Source organism: Balaenoptera physalus (assembly GCF_965194825.1).
Source record: "Balaenoptera physalus genome assembly, chromosome: 2".
Taxonomy (NCBI): Eukaryota; Metazoa; Chordata; class Mammalia; order Artiodactyla; family Balaenopteridae; genus Balaenoptera; species Balaenoptera physalus.
In genome coordinates, this window is record NC_138883.1 from 89,871,128 (window position 1) to 89,887,789 (window position 16,662).

A 16,662-nucleotide genomic window follows, 5' to 3' on the forward strand; every position below is an offset into this window, starting at 1 on the left:
GCTGACTGTTGCTCTGGTGGGCAGAGTTCAGTAAAACTTTAATCCACTTGACTGTTGATGGGTGGGGCTGGGTTCCCTCCCTGTTGGTTGTTTGGCCTGAGGCAACCCAACCTTGGAGCCTACCTGGGCTCTTTGGTGGGGCTGATGACAGACTCTGGGAGGGCTCACACCAAGGAGTACTTCCCAGAACTTCTGCTGCCAGTGTCCTTGTTCCCATGGTGAAACAGAGCCACCCCTGCCTCTGCAGGAGACCCTCCAATACTAGCAGGTAGGTCTGGTTCAGTCTCCCCCGGGGTCACTGCTCCTTCCCCTGGGTCCCGATGCACCCACTACTTTGTGTATGCCCTCCAAGAGTGGGGTCTCTGTTTCCCCCAGTCCTGTCAAAGTCCTACAATCAATTCCCCCTAGGCCTCAAAGTCTGATTCTCTAGGATTTCTTCCTCCCGTTGCCAGACCCCCAGGTTGGGAAGCCTGACGTGGGGCTCAGAACCTTCAGTCCAGTGGGTGGACTTCTGTGGTATAAGTGTTTACCAGTCTGTGAGTCACCCACCCACCAGTTATGGGATTTGATTTTTCTGTGATTGCACCCCTCCTACCGTCTTATTGTGGCTTCTCCTTTGTCTTTGGATGTGGGTATTTTTTTTGGTGAGTTCCAGTGTCTTCCTGTCGATGATTGTCCAGCAGCTAGTTGTGATTTTGATGTTCTCGCAAGAGGGAGTGAGAGCATGTCCTTCTACTCCGCCATCTTGGTTCCTCCTCTAGGAAGCAATTCTTAATACAAGGATCTTTTGGGATTGTAGGGCTGGTAGAAGGGACATTAGTAATATCCAAGAAACAGTGTAGGGGAAGAATCTGAAGGGCTTGGCACATACTTGTTAGATTGAATTGACTCAGTGGAATGGTGAGATTTTTTGTGGGAAGGTTTTGTGTGATTTAGAGCGTGAGTTGGCAAACTAGGTCATGTATGCCAAATCTGGCCAAGGCCTGTTCTGTATGGCGTTGAGCTGAGAATGGTTCTTATATTTTTTAGTGGTGTAAAAACAAAACAAAGAATATGTGATGGAGACAGTATGTGGTTCAAAAAGCCTAAAATATTTACCATCTGGCTCTTAATAGAAAAAATTTACTGATTGCCCATTTAGAGTATAGCCATACTTCTCTAAGAAGCGGGGAAATTGAAGGAAGCATCAGTTTAAGGGGAAGGGTGTTCCTTTGGGCGCTGATGAGTTGTCTGTTGTTGGAAAGATAATTGCAGAGGTGAATTTGAAGAAAGGATGAGAAACCAGGACTATATTAATAATTGATCTGTAGTGTTTATTTTTTTGTAAGGCATCGTGTTAAATTATAAAGGATTTGGAAATTATCTGTTGTATCCATTCCTTTACTAGTCCAGGCTCCCATTGCCCCTCCCCAAAAGACTGGTGGCTCTAGCTTACTTTTACTTATCTCCCTGATTAATTTTCCTGAAGAGAGCTCTGATGATTCCTTATGTTAAATGCTACTTGGGATTCATTTTTCTTCCGTATGTAAATTAAAATGTCAATGAAAATATTTATATTTACATTTAATAGGAAGGCATAAGGTATGAAAAGTATATATACCTGTGATTCACTTTTATGAGTATTTCAATTAATAACTATCCAAAGTTTTGCAAGCCAGCATTTAGACTTAACTGGGGCATTAGTTCGTTGCTGTAGAACAGTCATTTTGAAATCTATTGATATAATTCTTCCATCCCTATCGCCACTTGGGTTTGAATAGCTATAATTAGAGTTGCTTCAGGTAGACTGTTGCTGAGGAGTGGAATTGGAGAAAGAAAAGGGGAAAAGCTAATACTGGTTAGCAGTAGTTAGCAATTAACAATACCTTTTAGGAGAGGTATGTTAGCCTTCTGTTCTTTTTATTTTAATCCATGTTCAGAAAATTATATACATAATGATTACATAGGAATTCCACTTTTGAAAGTAATTAATGTACTTCTACTCATTGGTTTCAAAAAAGATGTAAGAAAGGTGCTTATTTAAAGCATATCATCAAATGATTTTGAAATGCTTACCTTAAATTTCTCTTAAAAAGCTTAAAAAAAAAAGCTAGTAGAGGCTTTGGAGTCAGGGTAAATTACTAGCTGTGTGACTTTGGACAGTCTTGTAACTTTCATGTCTAAGTCTCTGCCCATACTTTGTCTTTTCTCTTTCTGGAACTCTGATTAAACTTACGTTTGATCTTCTCATTCTGTTTTACATGTCTTGTAACTCTCCCCTGCCTTTTAAACGGCTTTGTTTTGGAATAATGCACATACTATAAAATTTGCCATTTGTAAGTATACACATTTGGTGGGGTTTTTTTTGTTTTGTTTGTTTGTTTTTGGCCACACTGTGCAACTCGTGGGATCTTAGTTCCCCAACCAGGGATTGAACCCAGGCTCTCGGCAGTGAAAACACAGAGTCCTAACCATTGGACTGCCAGGGAGTTCCCCATTTGATGGTTTTTAATAAATTAACTTAGTTTTATAACCACCACAATCCACTTTTAGACACCTCACAAAGTTCCCTTGTACTTGTTTGCAGTTTATCCCTGCTCTCACTCTCAGCCCCAGGCAATTACTAAACTTACTGTTTCTATGGTTTTGCCTTTCTAGAGATTTCATGTAAATGAAATCATAATATCTTATATCTGGCTTTTCCCATTACCATAATGTTTTTGAGGTCCAGCAGCGTTGCATGTTATCTTTAGTTTGTCCGTCTTTATTGCTAAGTAGTATATATCATTGTATGGATATATCACTTCGTTGGTTATTATGAATAATGTTTCTAGAACATTCAAATACAAGTCTTTGTGTGGACATGTTTTCATTTTTTGGGGGAAGATAGTTAAGAATGGAATCTTGGAGTCATATGTAAGTTTATGTTTAACACTTCAGTAAACAACCAAACTTTTCCTTTGTAAGTATTTATGCCATTCTGCATTCCGACTAGTAAAGTATGAGCTTCCAGTTTATACATCCGTGCCAACACTTGGTATTGTCAGCCTTTGATTAAAGCCCTTCTAGTGGTTGTGAAGTGGTATTGCATTGTAGTTTTAAATTTGCATTTCCCTAATAACCAGTGAAGTTGAGCACCTTTTCTTATGCTTATTTGGTAAAATAAGCATATTCTCTTTGGTGAAATGTCTCTCCATGTCTTTTGCCCATTTGTGAATTGGATTTTTTTTTTTAATGTTGAGTTTTCTGAGTCCTTTATCTTATTTGCAAATAAGTCCTAAATCAGTATATGCTATTTTGGGTGGAGTATTTTATAAGTTCCATTAGGTGAAATTGACTGACAGTGTTGTTTAAGTCTACTCTATTCTTTCTAGTTTTCCTATCAAGAAAAAGACGAGGTTAAAAAAAACAAAAAAAAGAAGATGTGAATTGTACAAGTTTGCATTTTATAGCATTTATCTATGCCCATATATTTCCAAGTTCTCCCTGAGACGTTTTCCTCTTTTGTCAAGTAGTTGTCTTTTGACAGAACTCCTTAGAAAGGTCCACTGTTAATTAATAAATTTGTTCATGTTGTTTTCACTTTTTGCCCATCTTTCATTCATATTTTAGGCTTTAGGTGTATGCTCATGAACTGCAAATGATTTAGTTAAAAACATATATATGTAATTCATACCAGAGTAATCTGAGTGCTTCTCATGCATGTATATTGCCATTATTTTAGTAGGTTATTTGCATATGTTAAATGTCTAGTTCTAGAATCTGATTTTGGTGGACTTCATTACCATAGCATGGGACTGAGCTGCGGTCATTGCCATTTGTTTGCAAATAAGCTCACAGGGAGAAATTCCAAACAAATCTTTGGCTTGCTTTAACAACCAGTAAAAATATAGCAGCAAGTACAACCACTAATCTGTTTTATCCCTCCCAAACCAGTTCCAATTTTTTCTAGAAGAGAGAAGCAACCCTTTAAATGATAAATCACAGTATAATTTTAGTGCTACCCCTAAACCCTGCATTTTTAATAGTAGGAGCATAATGAAAATTTCATGAGTTTAAAGCAGTAGGTTAAGTTGGTTTTGGTAGAAATTCAACCTCACGTTATCATGTGTCAGAGAAGCCTACCAAATGATATTTTTTTCAAGTTACAAGCAGAAGTCACATGAATAAATGTCTTCAGGTCCAGATGCTCTGCCTACCTTCAGTGTACTATGGTTGTGGAGTGGGAGAAGGGGCCAGGATAGCAATAATATACCAGCAGTCTAACTGACATGGCCAGATCTTTTGGTTCTCAGGAGAATGCTCTAAATGTGATCCTGGGGATGGTTCCATTGCTCTACTGGTGCATAAGGGAGTAGGGGGTGATGGAGATTGCATTCCTAAATAGTGTAAGTCTCATTGAGAAGGTGACATTTGCTCAAAGACTTGAAGGAGGTGATAGAATGAAAGTAATGAGGCAGGATGCAGAGATGCAGAGCACTAGGACCTTAAAGATTATTGTAAGGACTTTGGCTTTTATAAAACTTCTTTGAGTAAAATGTGAAAATATTGGAGAGTTTTGAGCAGAGAAGTGACATAATGACATATTTTAAAAGGATTACTTTAGGGACTTCCCTGGTGGTCCAGTGGTTAAGACTGCACTTCCATTGCAGGGGCCATGGGTTCGATCCCTGGTCGGGGAACTAAGATCCCACATGCTGTGTGGCATGGGCAAAAATAAATAAATAAAATAAAAATTTTTTAAAAGATTATTTTATTTCTTTTGGCAAGGGTGGCATGAGTGGTTTCTGCAGTAAGCCAGGCAAGAGGTGATGATGGCTTGGGCCAGAATAGTAGCAGTGGAGGTGTGAGAAGTGGTTGGATATTGGATATGTTTTGAAGGCAAGCTGACAGGTTTTGCCTTGGGATTATATATGAAGTACATAAAAAGAGGAAATCAAGGATGACATTAAAATTTTTGCCTTAAGGGACTTCCCTGGCGGTCCAGTGGTTAAGACTCCACACTTCCACTGCAGGGGGCACAGGTTCAATCCCTGGTTGGGGAACTAAGATCCTGCATGCCACGCAGCCAAAAAAAAAAAAAAAAGATTTTTGCTTTTAAAAGAAAAGAAAGAATACAACTGGAAGAATCGAGTTACCATTTACTGAGCTGGGGAAGACTTTATGAGAAATAGTATTTGGGTGAAAGATGAGCTCAGTTTTGGCCATGTTACATTTGAGATGCCTGTTAGACATCAAAATGAAACTGTTAAGTAGGCAGTTGGATATGTGAGCATGGAGTTCAGAGAAAAATCTGACATGGAAATGCAAATTAGAGAGTCATCCAGTGTATTGATGGCAAGTGGATGTGAGCACTAGAAGAGTGAATATAACTGGAAAAAAGTCCAAAGTCTGAGTGAATATAACCGGAAAAAAGAAGTCCAAAGTCTGAGTGAATATAATTGGAAAAAAGAAGTCTAAAGATTGAGGAGAAGAGAAGTCAGCAAGGATATAAATGGAGTGGCCAGTGAAGGGAAGAAAATCAAACTAACTGATGAAAATGTTTTAAGAAGATGAGAATGATTGATTTTGTTAAATGCTGCTGATATATCAATGAAGGTGAGTCCTGAAAGTTGACCTTTGGATTTAGAGAAAATCATCGGTGATCTTGTTGAAACTTATTTCAGGGGAGTGCTTGCCTTGAAAGTCTGACTGGAGTGGGTTTTAGAAAGTGTAGGAGGAGAAGAAAAGAGGGAAACACTTTTTCCAATGATCTTTACTGTAGATGGAAGCAGAAACATTATGTGTTAGCTTGAGGAGCAAGTGGAGTCATGCAAAGTTTGTTGTGTTTAGAATGGGCAGAATAATAGCATGTTGCGTGCTGATAGGAATAAGTTAATAAAGAAGGGGAAAAAAATCAGGGAGAACTGGTGGAGAGTTAGTAAGGGTATGGGGTCTAGAGCACGAGAGGAGTGATTAGACTTAAATAGGAACACAGTCAGTCACAGGAAGGAAGGCAGAATGTGTGGGTATAGATACTCATTGGTGGACAGATGTGGTAGAAATTTGTAGAAGTTCTCTTCTTGCTGCTCAATTTTCTGAGTGAAATGGGAAGTAGGTCATCAGTTGAGAGTAAGAATGGTGAAGGAGGGGTGGAGGTTTGAGGAGAGGAGGAGATGGTGTGAAATCATACAGAAGAATGAGAAAATGGACCAGGGAAATATGGTGTGACTGTTGGGCATCATTAAGGGACAGGGACATTTGAGGTTTGTGGTCATGGTTTTAAAGTCAAACCAGAGGGTGTTGTTTTGTTTGTTTTTTTCTGTAGTCATATTAATATAGGCAGTTATGGAATAGGTGGGGAATTGGATTGAATCAGGGTTGGGTTTGCTAGGTGTATTCCTAGTACAGTAAAGCTGGAGAGATTCCTTTTTTTTTTCCCCCCCTGAGGAGTATGTAGGGAAGCAGATTCTTCAAAGGAATACTACCAGACTTTAGTTAGAAAAAGAAGGTGGTGGCTTGCAGGATCTTAGTTCCCCAACCAGGGATCAAACCCATGCCCCCCTGCAGTGGAAGCACAGAATCCTAACCAATGGACCCCCAGGGAATTCCCTAGAGGTTTCTTTTTGGAATACAGGCTCTTCCGTTTTGTACTGTACTGGTAAGAGAGAGGGTGATGGGGGGGGAGAGATTTTGAGAGAGAGAGAGCCTGCTAATATCTATATTTAATATATATCTAATATCTATAGATATATTAGATATCTAATATTTATCTATATGTCTAATATATATATTATTTGGAGGTTGAAGCTCAAGATCTTCAATCTACTTAGTCCGAATTTATGGAGTTTCACCTATCTCAGTATGTGATGCCTCATCCCTTTTTTAAAAAAATAAATTTATTTATTTATTTTATTTTATTTTTGACTGCCTTGGGTCTTCATTGCTGCGTGCGGGCTTTCTCTAGTTGCAGTGAGCAGGGGCTACTCTGTTGCTGTGCACGGGCTTCTCATTGCGGTGGCTTCTCTTGTTGCAGAGCATGGGCTCTAGGTGCGTGGGCTTCAGTAGTTGTGGCATGCAAGCTCTAGAGTGCAGGCTCAGTAGTTGTGGTGCACGGGCTTATGTGCTCCGCGGCATGTGGGATCTTCCCAGACCAGGGCTCGAACCCCTGTCCCCTGCATTGGCAGGTGGATTCTTAACCACTGAGCCACCAGGGAAGTCCACCTCATCCCTTTTTAATCAATCACCAATAGCAGGATACAGAGTCTAGGGATCCAGGCAGAAGCTTAAGTGGTGGTATAAAAAGTAATTTAAAAAAAAACTTTTAAATTTGAAATTATTTCAGGTTTACAGTAATCGACGGAAATGTGTTAATCTTCCATTGTCATCCTAGATTTGTCTTATTCTCCGTATTGATGTTTTTGCTTTATGCATCTTGAGACTACTTTATTTGGTGATTCATATTTAAGATTGTTGTAGTCTGGTGAATCAGATATTTGAAATCATGTAATAAATAACCTGCACTATCCCTATTGATGTTTAGCATCTATTTTTTTTAGTATTGTCATTCTTTTGATTAGAATTTGCTTGATATCTCTTTCTATCCCTGTACCATTAGCCATTCCATGCCCTATGCTTTAGATATTTGTCTTAGAAACAGAGTATAGCTATTACTAGGTTTTATTTTATTTTTAGTTGAATGTAACAGTCACTTTTTTTTTTTTAATTTTTAATTTTATTTTATTTTTATTTATGTCTGTGTTGGGTCTTCATTTCTGTGCGAGGGCTTTCTCCAGTTGCGGCAAGTGCGGGCCACTCTTCATCGCGGTGCGCGGGCCTCTCACTATCGCGGCCCCTTCCATTGCAGAGCACAGGGTCCAGACGCGCAGGCTCAGCAATTGTGGCTCACGGGCTTAGTTGCTCCGCGGCATGTGGGATCTTCCCAGACCAGGGCTCGAACCCGTGTCCCCTGCATTGGCAGGCAGATTCTCAACCACTGCGCCACCAGGGAAGCCCACAGTCACTTTTAATTGGCCTTAAAATGATCCACTTCCCAGGATCATACCAGCCCCTCTTGAGGTTTTTGGCTGAAACTCGATTTCCCTCCTCTCTGGTTATTTGAAGCCACAGTATCTGCATAGTACTGTTGATTTAGTAGTCTCAATCTCACTGGACTTAAATGGAATGATTCTAATATTTTAGGTGTGCTGTCATCAGTAAACATGTTGTATATAGTAAATATTTAGTGAATTAAAAATTGAATTATTTTCATGTATTTATCATTAAATTTTTCCTTGTAATATTTGTTGGTTAATTTATAAACCATCTTTTTTAAACTTTCTGTTTTAGTCCCAGAAATCCTGGATAGAAAGCACTTTGACCAAGAGGGAATGTGTATACATTATACCAAGTTCAAAAGACCCTCACAGGTAAGCATACTTCTCTTTCTTCTGGGTTCTTCTAGAAATAAATAAATAAGTAAATTTATTTATTTATTTATTTACCTACCTACCTACCTTATATTTTTGGCTACTTTGGGTCTTAATTGCGGCACACAGGATCATCGTTGAGGCATGCAGGATCTTTCATTACGGAGCACGGTCTCTGTTGCGACACTTGGGCTTCTCTTTAGTTGCGGTGTGTGGGATTTTTGTCTCTAGTTGTGGCACGAGGGCTCCAGGGTGCATGGGCTCTGTAGTTGTGGTGCGCGGGCTCTCTTGTTGTGCGTGGGCTTAGTTGCCCCGCGGCATGTGGGAATCTTAGTTCCCCGACCAGGGATTGAACCCGCATTGGAATGCGGATTCTTTACCACTGGACCACCAAGGAAGTCCCTCTTCTAGAAATTTAGATGTAAATTATATTGCTATTTATATATTAAAAATTTAGATTATTATTTGTAGTTACTGTTAACTTTTGTGTTTACTGTTAATTATTCTTTTAGGATTAGGAGAAGGAGCTATCATTAGCAAAATATCAGTATTCTGGAGTTCTTAATGACATTTCACAACATAAAACCTCTTCTTCAAAGTGTTGCTCCATCCCTAATCTCCCCCATATCATACTAGTGTATTACAAAGACAGTTAAGGCTCTCTTTTTTAATTGATTCACTGATACTGAGAACTTAAAAAAGTTTGTGTATTGGTTTAATGGGCATCTACTGAGTACCCAACACTGGTTTATGCTGAAGAAACCAATATGAACCTAATAGTTGCTGTTTTTGTTTGCCAAAATATAGCTATAATGAGCACTTATTGGAAAACCTATCACCAGAGATTCTGTTGGCATCTCTGATTGTCTTTTGGTCTTTAAAATGGCTTTGATAATAGGAAAAATTTTAAGTAAAGGACAGTAGTTAGAATTCAAGAAAAAGACCTGTTGAGGTATTTATTGAAGAAACATTTTTCCTAATTTTTTTCTTTTTCTTGAGACCTAAAAATAGCAAGAAGCTTAAAAGGGTAAATCAAAAATACAGTTATTTTCTGGCCTACAGAGCACCTCTTTTCACAGGCACTTAGGAAAAATTAATTGAAAAAGGCATTTACAAGGATTTTTAGTTTTCTTACCTTTCCTGTCTCCTATTAAACCTTGTTTTCTATGTAGTTATCTTCTCTGCAACTTTTACTTCCATTTGCTATATGGCCCTTATGAAAATACAGCCAAGTAGGTAATCTTTTATTAACTGATGTATTTTAAATTATAGCACCTGTCACCATTATTGTCCATAGTGAGTTTTCGGTAAATATTTGTTGAATAGAATTTCTCAACCTTTTGTTTGTTACATTACATAAACCTGCTGTTTGAATTCAACATTTATCTTTTATTTAACAGCAAAAAATACCTATTTTGAATATATCTCTCACTTAAACAGATTTCCATTATAAGAGGAATGTGCATGATAACTTTTGGAAACTTTTGAGATGCAGAAAGTAGGCTCAGGGACTTCCCTGGTGGCGCAGTGGTTAAGAATCCACCTGCCAATGCAGGGGACACGGGTTTGATCCCTGGTCCGGGAAGATGCCACATGCCGTGGAGCAACTAAGCCCGTGTGCCCCAACTACCAAGCCTGCACTGTAGAGCCTGCGAGCCACAGCTACTGAAGCCCATGCGCCTAGAGACCGTGCTCCGCAACAAGAGAAGCCACCGCAATGAGAAGCCCATGCACCGCAACGAAGAATAGCCCCTGCTCACTGCAACTAGAGAAAACCCGCGCACAGCAACGAAGACCCAGAGCAGCCAAAAATAAATAAATTTATTTATTTATTTAATAAAAAAAGTTACTCTATCATTAAAAAAAGAAAGTAGGCTCAATACTCAGAGTTTCAAAACATGAAGACAGTCATTATTAATAACATTTATTGCACCTATTTTTAATCTTTTCTCAGTGCATAGCTTTAGTTTTAAAATATTGCTAAATTCAGTCTATATGTAAAACTTTGAATCTGCTTTTTAACAAAATGTTATAGTAATTACATTTTTTCATGATATAGATATTTTATAAGAACGGTAGTTAATATTCTGTTAGTGTATGTATCACAATTCATATACCTATCCTACTCTTGGGCGTTTGAGTTATTTTAGTTTTTAGCATTATAAATTAAAATTAGGTCACAATGGAGATCTTAGTGGATAAAACTTTTTTGTGTTTAAAGTTTTATTCCCGCTTAGTATGTGTAATGCCAAAAAACTTTCCGAAAGAGTAAAGAATACACATTATCACCAGTAGTGATGAGAATGCCTGAATATTGACTAGAGTAATATGATCCATCATCTTCAAGAAAAAGTGATGAGTAGAAAATAGTATATGTATTAAATTTGCATTTATTTGATTACTGTTGAGAAAACATTTTTAATATTCTTTAATATTCCCCCAATTTTTGGTAATTTCTGTAAATGTCTTTTTAGATCATTAAAATAGATAACCTTAATGTCTCTTCCAATCATTATTCTATGATTTATTTGTATTTCTTACTAATTATTAAAGATAGGTTTTGTTACAAGATAAGATCACATTTCTTAACCAGAGAGCATAAGTGACATTTCCCAGGTCACGTGGCTAATAATTCATAAAGATTGGATTAGAATTTAGATCTGCCAGTTCTAAATAAGACTGTGTTGTTCTTTCATTGAGAGAAAATTATGGTTTTGCTTTATTAAAAAATAGATTGAAAAAAAAATAGATTGTATTATCATTAAGGAGCTTATTTCTTGTAATTTTGTTAATTTTACTTTACAGTAGAAATAATACAAGTCCTCATTAGGTGTTAAAGAAATCTCAAGCTGTTATTAAATACCCTTGCCTGTAGCCATCCATATGAGACCTAATTTACAAACACCATTAGCTGGTCATTTTTTCCTACACTAATTGGATTTTAAAATTAATTTAATATGAATAGGTTAATCATTGATTTACAAGGTACCAAAAGTTATAAGTGAAAGCCTCGTTTTTACCACTGTGCCTTAACTATAAGTTCCCCTCCCTAAAGGAAACTGGTGTTACCTATTCCTTGGGATACCTTTTAGAAATAGATATACTCTTTGCCTGACCAAGCAGATGTATATTATTCCTCCCTCTTCCCTTTTAAATACATAATGTTTATCTCATTGTGTTTGTTATCTTGGCAATAACCACTTTGTTCTTAATTGTTGCATCCTTTTTAATTATATATCTGGATCATAATTTTAGTATTCCCTTAGGACATTTTAGCTATTCTGTTTTTTTGGTGTTAGAAGAAAAAATTCTGTTGGGGTTTTTCAACATTAGCTGTCCCTGACTCCTTGTTTGGCACCTTACAATAAATGCTGCACTTTCCTTCACCACAATAAATAAATAAATAAATAAATAAACAAGCGAATGAATGAATGAATGAAAAAAAATTCTGTAGTGAATAACCTTATAAATGAGTCATTTTACCCATATGCTGTAGATATTTTTTAACCTTCACTCTTAGTACTTTATACTTAGAGAAAGAGTCTGCATTTTTCATTTTGATAAGTGTTGCCAAATTGCCCTCCATAGAGAGTTTATCAATTTATACTCCTCCCAGCAGATACGAGGCTACTTTCCTCTATATTCTCACCAAGATATTGTCTTAAAGGATTAAAAAAATTTTTTTTCTAATCGAATACCTTTTCATGTTTGTTTTTACTGTGAATTATCTGTTCATATATTTTCCTATTTTATATTGATTCAATGAAGCTCTTATATATTAGGAAAACTAACATTTTGTCTGCAAATATTTTTTCTCAGTTTACCTTTAGACTTTATGTGACATATTTTTGCCACATAAAAATGTTGTATATTTTATGTAGTTAAATCTGTCAGTCTTTTCTCTTATGGTTTCTGGGTTTTAAGTCACAACTAATTATATTTAAAATATGAAAACCATGTTAGTTTTTAAAAGTAGTTATTTTAACATGTAAATTAAGGTATAAATGACTTGTGCTATCTACTGAAAAATTAAACTAAATACATAATTTTCCTTTGTTTTGTACTTTTTAATGGATTTTATATAGTTTAAACTAAAAAAATGTTTTCCCTTTAAGTAATAGATTTACCTTGTTTTATAGATGCCTTCCAGGATGTCAAATTTGTCAACAACTCGTCAGGTAATTTTCATAACTCCATTGCACAAATTTTGAAAAATAAAACTAATGTATGAAAAAAATCAATACATTGGGATAAATTCACAGGCCATTATGTTTAAGGGTTACTTTACTCAGACTTCGGAGGTGAAGGATCAGGCAAAGCTGCTTGAAACTCAAGTGAAGGTATCTGAGCAGAGTTCTAAAGCTGAATGTGAATTAGTCAGGTAAAGATTGAGGGAAAGGGATTTTAGGTGGAGAGAACAGGATGTGGGAAGGCCTGGCAGTGAAAGAGATGATGGTTCTGTCAGGAAACTGCAGGCTGTAGAATGTAAGATGGATATTGGAGAGATCTGAGTCTGGAGAAATAAGTAGGGCCGGATCATTTAAGCTCTTTGTGTACTATGCCACACAGTTTTGATTTCATGTTAAAAGGATATTATATAGGGAACTAACATGTTTAGTTTTTTTTTTTTTTTTTCCCCTCAATAAAAGCAGTTGGTATTTTGAGGAGATTGGATTGGGAGAAAAAAATAGAAACTTTTGGAGTAATTCTGGCAAAAAATGAGAGCCTGAATTAAGATACTGGCTATGGTGATGAAGGAGAAGTAGGCATATTTGAAGGGATTAATCAGATAAATTCAATAGGATTTGGTGGATGTATGGAGAAAGGGAAGATTTGAGGATGGTACCTAAATTTCTTACTTGGGCAGCTAATTAAAGAGTAATGTTGTTCTTTTAAGCTGTGATGAAAGAAGACAAGAGGAAGTTGAGAAGGTCTCTTGTTGGTGGGCTAGGAACAGAAGTGCATAGAATACGTTCATTTAGATATATCGAGTTGTTTTACCATCTCCAGTCCTATTCATTTGTTCCTGTAGATGGGAAGTTTTCTGTCTGGTATCTTTCCACTCAGGCTGAAGAGCTTCCTTTAGCATTTGGTATAATGCAGATATACTGGAGAGGAATTTTCTCAGCTTGGTTTATCTGAAAATATATTTATTTTACTCTCATTTTTAAAGGATATTTTCACTGAATGTGGAATTCTGAGTTGACAAGTTGTCTCATTCTAGTGCTTTGAAGATACCATTATATTGTCTTCTAGCTGTTGGTTTCTAGTGAGAAGTCAGCTGTCGTTAGTGTAGTTGCTCTCCTGTGTGTAATGGGTCTTTTTTTCCTCTGGCTATTTTAAGGATTTTTTTTCCCCTGTAATTCTGGATTTCAACAGCAGGTCTGTGATGTGCCTAAGAAGGGTTCTTTTTGTACTTCTTGCATAAATATCTGCAAGTTCATATTTTTCACCAAATTTATAAGTTTTCAGCCATTGTTTCCTAAAATACTTCTCTGCCCCATTCTCTATCTCTCTTCCCTCAGGGACTCCAGTTATACATATATTAGATTGCTTGATATTTTCCACAAGTCACTGAGGCCCTGTTTCATTTTTATTTAATTAAAATAATTTTTCCCATTTATTAAATTAGATCGTTTGTATTGATCTGTCTTCAGGTTCACTAACATTTATTTTCTGCAGTCTCCAATGCTGTTTTGCCCATCCAGTAGGAAGTAGATGCCCCAAACTAAATTTAGAAGACTGTATCATCAAATATTAATGTATTTATACTATTTTAATTCTATGGTGAAGGTATTAATTTACTGATATCCTAAAATCAAAAAGATTAATTTTCATACTCTTTATGAGTTCATTTATTTTTGTATGGTTTTTCATTGACTAATTTTTTAGAAGGTCTTTTTAAAATTTTATTACTTTTTTCCTTTAGGTGTTTTTGTGGTCGCTTGGTCAAGCAACATGCTTGTTTTACTGCAAGTCTTGCCATGAAATACTCAGATGTGAAATTGGGTGACCATTTTAATCAGACAGTAGAAGAGTGGTCTGTGGAAAAACATACAGAACAGAGCCCAACTGATGCTTATGGAGTCATAAATTTTCAAGGGGGTTCTCATTCCTACAGAGCTAAGGTATGTCATGTATTTGAGTTTCTTCATTTACCTTATTACCTAATAATGTACATTTATTACCTGACAATAATATTGTGTCAGAAAATTAGTTTCAATCATTTCCTTATGTATTTTGAAGTTCTTTATATAGGTACATATATGAATATAGAATTGTTATATCTTGTTGAATTGAACCTTTTTTTTAGTTTAGTCTACTATCTCACTTTTTCTTTGTTTTTGTTTGGTCTTTTGGATTAAGTATTTTTTTATTAAGCTTTCCTTCTTAAAGCATCTTATTTATACATTCTTTTTCTATTCTTTAGATTAATCTTATAATAAATACTATAAAATGCATTTATAACTTGTTACTAATATAAATTAGTACTTTTACCACTTCCTGGACAATGCAAGAAACTTTAGAATACTTGTGACTACATTTTTTTTCCCTCATGACTAGTGTGCTCCTGTTGGCATGAATTTTATTTCTTCGTGTATTTTAAACCTCCAAATCATAATTATTATTCATTTAGACATATCAACATATTACCCTGTAGATTGTTCCACCTGCCTCCCTCCCTGCCTTGACTTGATAAGCAGTGCCAAATGCTGGGCCTGTCTCTCCATTTTTTCTATTCTCTTGGATGCTGATCCCACAAGTTGTCACTGCTTTGGTAGCTCACTGATAGCTTAACAACAGGTGTTATTTATCTAGTTTCTAGTTTCTCCAGTTCCCAGGGGCAGTTAGTCGAAAACAGCCTAGTCCATCATTGTTGGAAACGGAATTCCTCCTTTATTACTAACATAATCTTTTTTTAAAAAATATTAACTTTAGATTGTTTTCCAAACACTACTTAATGTACCCAAGTATAATAATGAGTTAAACAGAACTAATGCAGAAAGACTTATTAGTACAGAACAAATCTCATTACAAATCATTCTTAAGGGATTCTGGAGTCTTCTCAGTTGTATATAATTCTGATATTTTGGGATAATTTTCCTTGGTGTTTGATCTCTATTTGTAAAGGAATTGGCAATATGTTGTTTTGCAAAGAACCTTTATTAGAGATGATTAAAAGTGTTTTTCTTCTAACATCTGAATATTTTAGATTTCTTATGAGCTAAGTCATAGGTGCTTTAGATAAAGAAAATGAATTACAGTAGTCATAGCAAGTAAATTTTGTGATGTCACTTACCAGAAAGATCATTTTTTTAATCTTTCAAACCAGAGGAACTTACTCCTCAGATATGATAGCTTATTTTCTTATAGAATGATTTTTCAAAAATTAAAGTGGTGATTCCATCTGAACACCTTGAAATACTGAGCAAAATTTATTATTTTCAGTAATTTGTGAGTCAAATCCACAGTTACTTCCAGTGAAGGAAACAATCATCTGTATTAAAAAATCTGTGGTAATTTACTGCATAGTCACAATTCTGATCAATGGATTAGATCATTGATCAAACTTTCAAACAGATAATTCAGTATTTGCCTCTCATAGTTGCAAGAGTTGTAGAAGTCTCCATGTTTTCACCATTCTTCTCTTATTTTCCCTTTTCCCATCATCATACCTATCCTTAACACTTCTCACTCAATGCATACTCATAGTTAAACAAGGCAATGAGTACTGTGGATAAATTTGTAAATCAGATGAATGGTAATTAAGTTTATATAAACAGAAAGAGTAACAAATTTACATCTTAGTTTAAAAATTACAGTGCCACTGCTTCTACAGCTCTTACGGCATGATTTTCCAACTTTAAAATCGTTTGCTATTGCTTATTCCTAGAAGTGTAAATATATTGCAAGTAGCCTATGAAATCTATTTTATAATAATCTGATCCAAACAAAATTTTTCTTAAGTCATATAATGTTGCATTTTGAAACCTATGAATATTCAATTATTAATTATTGTTTTAAAATCTTTTTTATTAGTATGTGAGGCTATCATATGATACCAAACCTGAAGTCATTCTACAACTTCTGCTTAAAGAATGGCAAATGGAATTACCCAAACTTGTTATCTCTGTACACGGTGGCATGCAGAAATTTGAGCTTCACCCACGAATCAAACAGTTGCTTGGAAAGGGTCTTATTAAAGCTGCAGTTACAACCGGAGCCTGGATTTTAACAGGAGGAGTAAACACAGGTAATTATACCAATTTTATTT

General features: G+C 36.0%; 1 protein-coding gene across 2 annotated transcripts in view; it reads left to right on the plus strand.

The window, feature by feature from the left end:
- TRPM7 (transient receptor potential cation channel subfamily M member 7) overlaps window positions 1-16,662 on the plus strand; it is a 110,204-nt gene that overhangs the window by 14,841 nt on the left and 78,701 nt on the right. For both annotated transcript variants that reach the window (XM_082452981.1, XM_082452982.1), the window contains exons 2-5: window positions 8,308-8,387; window positions 12,527-12,565; window positions 14,317-14,515; window positions 16,428-16,641. In XM_082452981.1, the coding sequence (XP_082309107.1) occupies window positions 8,308-8,387; window positions 12,527-12,565; window positions 14,317-14,515; window positions 16,428-16,641 (532 nt within the window). The remainder of the gene's footprint in view (window positions 1-8,307; window positions 8,388-12,526; window positions 12,566-14,316; window positions 14,516-16,427; window positions 16,642-16,662) is intronic.